This window comes from Dinoponera quadriceps, unplaced genomic scaffold (assembly GCF_001313825.1).
Source record: "Dinoponera quadriceps isolate SergipeBrazil2010 unplaced genomic scaffold, ASM131382v1 scaffold823, whole genome shotgun sequence".
Classification (NCBI taxonomy): Eukaryota; Metazoa; Arthropoda; class Insecta; order Hymenoptera; family Formicidae; genus Dinoponera; species Dinoponera quadriceps.
The window spans coordinates 217,129-223,884 of NW_014555144.1; the positions used below are offsets into that span (position 1 = coordinate 217,129).

The window sequence follows — 6,756 nt, forward strand, 5'->3', positions numbered from 1 at the left end:
CATATATTTATTGTAACCGAATGATATTTTGTTCGGTTAAAAAATATTCAAATAGCGGCGCTCTTTCTGCCGAATAATCGAGTTTTCTCGAATGAGACGATAAAATTGTTCACTCAAGCGAATAATATTTCGTATAAAAGTGTATGTTGTTTCTATGAAGCAAATTTTAATCGAGCGAGTAGAAATGCCGAATCCAAGGAAACCTTTTTCTCTCTATGTAGGGAGCGACGGCACCGGATTAACGTTGCGGACGTTACTTCGACAAAAGCCGTTAAATCACGAGCGAGATAGGAAAAGGAAACAGCGAAGGGAGCAGCGAGTTTCGTCGTCGCGCAAAACCACCAACGGTACTGCTGCGTGTTCGTTTCGCACTCATGCATTCCCGGTTATTCCCGTCGAATAAAGGGAGACACTTATGCAGAGCCCATAATGCAGTTTGCACGGGGTGCCTCCCAGACGAAATAGAAAATTACAGTGGCGTCAGAATGACAAGGGAAATTCACTGTTCAATGATGATGATTCGATTTTCCTGCTGTTGCAACGTCATCGTGACTTTCTATTTGGACTAGCAATAGTGCAACCTTGCTGACCTGGAAGCTCAGTTTTTTCGCGCGACGTGAACATGCAAATCGCTCCCCGAGGTTCCCCGAGTGATCATCTCATCCGGATGATCTCGCGTGTGAGTCGACGCGCCGAAAATATGGGAAATTTTTCGAAAAATCGACCGTACGCTCGACACGCTCGCGATGCATATGCAATGACGCTCGAGAATGCTCGAGAATGCTCGCAGTTACAATGTACAATTCAGTTTATATGCAAATTCGGCGCCTAACAGGAAATGATGAGGGGAACGTAGCTTATTTTCGATGGTAATGAGGTTCTCATCGGGCTCGGGTGAGACGAAGCATTTTTAATGTCGCCGTTGTTAAACTAGTTACTCTCCGACCTTCCAGAAGAGCGTTTCAGGTGAGCTGCAGTTGTAGTGTATCTATTTTCCGCCGCCGGTTCCTCGAATCCTTGTCTCTCCTCGCGGGGAAAAAATTCGGCCCGATCGAACGGCGTTAAACGTATTCGCCGAAAAAGATTTTTTGCTGACGCAGCGAACTGTTTGTTACCACAATGACAGCGAAACGATTCGTTAGGACAGCGAAAAGATTTGTTAACGGTATCAATCGTTGATCGCGCCAACTGAATTTCATCGCCGTCGCAACGACGTTTTGCCGCAACAGCGGAATCATTTCCTCCTCTTCGACGAATCTCTTTGCTTCCTCACCATAGCAACGAACAATTTGTCGCGCCAGCAAGACATTTTCCTCCCCGCTTGAGTTTTCGATCACTCGACTACGTTTCCGAGCGACCGAGTCGGCTAAACCGCCGCGTCTGCGCTTCCCCGCTAATCCACGCGATGATGACTCGATGATATCGCGACGTGGACGGCTAGTTGAGCTCGAAGTTTGAGACTTCTCTGATTTCGCATCGCTAAGTAACTCACTGGATAGCCCACTTAATCTTCCCCCGCAATGCCGTGCGTTTCGGCGCTTTAACGTCTTCCTTCTTCCCGCTGTCGCTGTAACATCAGAGTCGAAGGCGCTTCGAAATACGCCGGCAAATTGGCAAAAGTGTGTGCGACACTCGCGTAAAATCCCTCGATCCTTCGTCCGCTCGAGCCTCCTCCCGAGATTAACACCTGCGGCTTCTTTGCGACGGTAGGGCGGCCAGTCGTGATCGGCTATCTGACGACGCTATCGGCATGACGGAAAGCAAGGAACAGAATGACGGCGGCAGCGGCAACACCAACAGCGGGAAAGCGGATACGCCCTCGAGAAACTGGATAACCATTCTCTTTTACATCTATCTTCACATCTTCGGCCTCGTCGGGCTGTACGTTTTATTAGCCAAGATAAAGTGGATCACACTGTGGTATTGTACGTATCGCAAATCTCCAGGGGTACCCATTGATTTCCCCTCGCGCGCGCGCGCGCGCGCTTCTTCCCAGGTAAAACGGTGTGTCCGGTGAAATGACACTCGTGATCGATCGTCAAATATTCCACTGACACTTTCCTTCTGTTCGGACAGCCGATAAACCGTCAAATTAACACGAGCAACCTCCCCCCTTAGCCTACCTGTTCTCCTGATTTTGTCGCGTTAATTTCACGGCTATTTTAATTGATTGCTATAGTAAATGGAAGATCTTCGGAATATTTGATAAATTTGATAAATGTCAGTCATTCAATCGGTTACAAATATTTTCTTACTGGCCTTTTATTTCGTTCCTTTTGTTTTTAACATTTGACCTTTCATTTCAATATATTTCAATATATTCAACAGTCTTCGGCGTTATGTTTTCCCGCTTCTGCCGTCGTTAATCAAGATGGCTGCGGTGAGAAAACGAGAGACTTAGGGGTCAGGCAGACAATGACAGGAATAAGGGGAGCGAGGAATTATGAAAAATTATAGATATTTATAGATAATTATAGATTATAGATATAAAATAAGATATTAGGAACGATCTATAATTTAAAACGCAAGAAAAGCAGTAGAGAATAAAGTATAAAGGACGTTTTGGAACGAGATCACTATTTTTACTATTTTCCGATGAACCTCTACTATTATCATTAACACTTAAGAGCCCTGTGAGCGCACAAGGATTATACGGAGTAGAATTTCGACAATATTTCTAATCCCGATTCTTTATTCCTTTATCGTGGATTGAAGTGTGATCGTTCGTATGTCGAAATTTAATTTCATCTTCCCAATTACCTATATTTAATTCCTTGTTCCTTATTCCTTTCATCTCATCTGAACCCTTGAAACTGGACTTATAGTACGTGTGGCAAGCCTTTAGCTTTGCTTTAAGCGACGAAATGTAACGTAATTTCTGACGAAAGGCGTTTTCTGCGCTGCCAAAAGTTGCGATAACGCTCGGATCTTAGGAAGCGCGACGTCTGGCAGCGCTGGAAACGCTTTTCCCTGGAAATTACGTGAATAAATTTATCGCTCCGAGCTGAAGGCTAAAAGCTTCCCCGGTAAAGCGCGGCATCCGCAATGAAAATTTAAGGCGTTAAGATTTAAGAAATTTTCCAATCACAATTAATTTTCCTTCCATAATTCGACCGTGACCGGTCAATTTCTCAAGTCTTACCCCGCTTTATCCACTGTCGTCTCGCTGCTTTTAGTTTTAGCGCTTGTTATATTTTCCTACACCGGACTCACGGCGGGCGCTCACAGGCTGTACGCGCATCAGACGTTCACCGCCGCGAGTCAGTTGAGATTCTTCCTCGTGCTGGCGCACACTATGGCAGGCGTGGTAAGTGTGTCCTTTGGATGTTCGTACGCGTGTCGACCGACAGAGCAGACCTTCTAACCTGTATTAGAATTTGCCAGTTCATCATTAAGTCAGTCACTTAACCTTTGCTTCGCTGCACGTTTGCCGTCTGAAAATCGAACTTCGTCGCGACATTCGCGCGTCATCTGCGCGGGAGGCCGCGCGCCTATTCAAATCTAAATTATACGCCGACAAAAATTATAAATTAATGAAACAGAAAATATCTCGGAAATGGCAATAGTAGCTAAGGCTGGGAAACTAGAGGGTTCCTTTATTTTAAGACTTTATATATATATATATACGAATTCTCATCGAACGATTATCACAACGGTCTAGTTTTGCGTGCGGAGAAAATAATTTCATCGATATATAAATAAATTTTCTGTTGCCTGTGGACGAAAATTCGGTTGTCGAAACAGAGATATTCTTACAAGAAATTTCTATCCGGTCAATTAGTCTTTTGTTGTCTGGACCGACTGTTGTTGTTTAACAGAGAGATATCATTCCTCGTCACTGAGTTTTGTTGTCCGGTCGCAGGAACCGAGAGTTCCTTTCCGCGTATGACGAGCGAATGTAATTGTATGCAAATCATCAAGGCAGTTCATATAGATTCAACCGTTCGCAGGGCCCTGTGTACGACTGGGTACTGTGGCACAGATTGCATCACAAGTATCACAATACCGACGAGGACCCGTTCGATCATCGGAAAGGTTTCCTTTACTCCCACGTGTTCAGCAATTTCCAATCGACGTCGTCTAACGTGCAACTGAAGAATATCGACATGCGTGATGTGGGTTCCGATCGGATTGTCTGGGTGCAACAAAAGTACACTCTACACTCACATTCTGCACTCCGATTTTTTATAAATAATAATATCTTTTATAAATAAATAAAAGTATTTGTATCTAAAACGACCCACTGAAGTTTTGCGTTACTTTAATATAGGGAATGTCGTTAAGAGGGACACAAATGTATATTGAAAAGTATCGGCAAAATGTTGATTTGACATGATATTTGCGCGCCTTCTAACACACCCTCCGTGTTAAAATAACGCAGAATTTCAGCGGGCCGTTTTTAATACAAAATTTTCACCGTGCAGTATTGATACACCCGGTGATATTGGAACGATCAAATAATACGATTGGTGATTTGTAAACAGATTCTACTGGATACTCTTCATCGTGCTTACATTTTTACTGCCTATTTACGTGTCTGTGGAGTATTGCGGTGAGTCCTTCGTGAACTCGGTATTGGTAATCGGCGCAACACGAGTGATGATAACGACGCACATAGCATGGCTGGTGAACAGCGCCTTACTCATCTGGGGTTTGAAGAAAGGAGACAGGTTAATATCCGCTTTTTACAATATCTCGTATTACTATAAACTGCTGGCTCACATGCCAAAGAGCCACACCACTGTCGTCATCGACAGGGACGGTATACACTGTATGTAGCGCGTTTGACGATGAAGCAACTGAGTTCTATACATGTAGCGTGTTCGATCGTACAATCGCACGTTCTTCGGTAAATACCACAATAGGAAATCTCACAATTATTTTTAACGATCTCGAAGATATTTTAAAATAACGCTCATACATTCCGGCGAGACGAGATCGGCCGTAAATCCTGTACAGGGGACGATGACCCAAAGTTACGAAATCTTTATTAATTAAGACGTTACTTGTTAAAATGTCGCGATACTGCGTAATGTGTTGAAGAAAAATAGAAATGACAATGCGACCTCCGACTAAGATTTAGAAAATTGGTTTCGTCTGTTTAAAATAACGGAGTGTTTTGCTGCAAAATTATTTATGTATTCAAAATAAGCTCTTTGGAAGGAATAATAATGAACGTAGTATATAACCGTGAAGTTTTAATGTAGATACTTAGCGAAAATAGGTCATTATTTATTTATTTCGGCTTCTGAGTTACTGCCGCGTCCTTAATGGGTTTGTTCCCGGCTGTTTCTCTATGGTGGCGAGTCGAATTCTCTCGGCGAGAACCTGACAACCGGCCGTTTATTTCAGATTCCCCGTCAGCGATAATAATTCCGTTTTCTTCGTGACGCAATCGTACTGGCCGAATTATCACTATGTTATCCCCTGGGACTGGAGGAACGACGAATTTGGCCCGTACGAGAGAGGCTTCTCCACTTTTATGATCAAGATGTGGTACGAAATGGGGTTGATCGAGAAAATGATGACCACCACCACCAAGGACATACGAGAGATTCTCGAGAAGATCGCCGTATCGAAGGTCCCGATAAAGGAAGCTTTCGAACAATTGAAGAAGAAGTCCGAGGAGGACGCTTGCAGGCAAAAACTCGTGTACTATCCTTAAATGAGCGAAGTCACGGGAGATCAATTTGAAACACTTAAGGCTTCCGGATACTCACTTTGGCTGTCCTTCTTTAATGAAGCGAGCATTATATATATGCACGATACGTCAGATAAATTGGCATGATTTTCCTCGTTTCTGACGTCATCGAAGAAGAACAGCCAAGATGAGTATATCCAGGAGCCCTAAGCCTATCACTCTGTAAATTGCGTATTAGAATCTAAAGAATAAAAAATCCCGGAACACAGAACATCACATGTGCACGTATGCGCGTGTGCACATGTATGCGTATTTATTTAATTATTTAACGATAAATCAACGCACGGCCACCGTTACTGGCGTCTCCCGTTAGATGATACTAATTCTCGCTCCATTTATGCGAATTGACAATGAGAGCGCATCATGCGATATTGTATCGGACGGCGATAAAGATTAATCACCGTGCTGGTATGCCGATATGTACGCGGAAAGAAATAAGCCGGAAAAAGCGAAAAAATATCGTTGATTCAATGAAAACGTCCATTTCACGGAGCGTCACAGATATCTGCAGTTGATTCAATTATATTTGTTTCAATATAATCTACGTTGAAAGAACAATATATCGTTTTCGACTAGATGACCTTACAGAAAATTGCTTACCGGCTGCGACAAATTGTGATAACGTGATAAATGATGGTTTTGTTGTTTGTATGAGCGATAAAACTTGCGAGCAACATTAATTTATCACTGGCCAATTTATCACAGCTGGTGATACATTTCTGTCGGGGTATTTTCACTTATTACAAATTCTTCCGACTGCCACCGGACATCTTCGAAGCGCTGGTACCCAGGTGAACGAGCGAAGTTGACCGCGGCGGTCGCGCCGAGCCGTCCGAACCCGCCAACAGCTCGTCATATATATTTCGTTTACTTATATACAAAATTCAAGGAATGATTAATTCGTGCCTTTCGAATATGGGAACAATTGTTTTTGGGTCAAGGAAGATACAAGTAAGAGGATATAAGAAATATTGAAATTTTGCGAAGTAAATATTTCTTGTGATATTTCCTTCGATATTTATCGATTACGAAGACATTTAACTGTGATGATGGAA

At 43.1% G+C, this 6,756-nt stretch overlaps 1 protein-coding gene across 2 annotated transcripts; it reads left to right on the forward strand.

Moving 5' to 3' along the window:
* Positions 1 to 104: 104 nt before the first annotated feature.
* LOC106743079 (acyl-CoA desaturase) lies at positions 105 to 6,278 on the forward strand. Of its 2 annotated transcripts, XM_014616604.1 has the most exons (6): positions 105 to 966; positions 1,711 to 1,925; positions 3,177 to 3,307; positions 3,951 to 4,150; positions 4,485 to 4,670; positions 5,353 to 6,278. In XM_014616604.1, exons 2-6 carry the CDS (start codon positions 1,751 to 1,753, stop codon positions 5,663 to 5,665), a joined length of 1,005 nt encoding a protein of 334 aa, XP_014472090.1. In that variant the 5' UTR covers positions 105 to 966; positions 1,711 to 1,750; the 3' UTR covers positions 5,666 to 6,278. The 2 variants fall into 2 exon arrangements, with proteins under 2 accessions (XP_014472090.1, XP_014472089.1); XM_014616603.1 differs by having other exon boundaries at positions 105 to 1,925.
* Positions 6,279 to 6,756: the final 478 nt, after the last annotated feature.

Bases quoted from the DNA above. Each gene is read 5' to 3' on its own strand.
- LOC106743079 (XM_014616603.1), top strand. From the start codon at position 1,751: ATGACGGAAAGCAAGGAACAGAATGACGGCGGCAGCGGCAACACCAAC. The intron at 1,926-3,176 runs GTACGTATCGCA...CGCTGCTTTTAG, and splicing joins GTGGATCACACTGTGGTATT to TTTTAGCGCTTGTTATATTT. The intron at 3,308-3,950 runs GTAAGTGTGTCC...AACCGTTCGCAG, and splicing joins CGCACACTATGGCAGGCGTG to GGCCCTGTGTACGACTGGGT.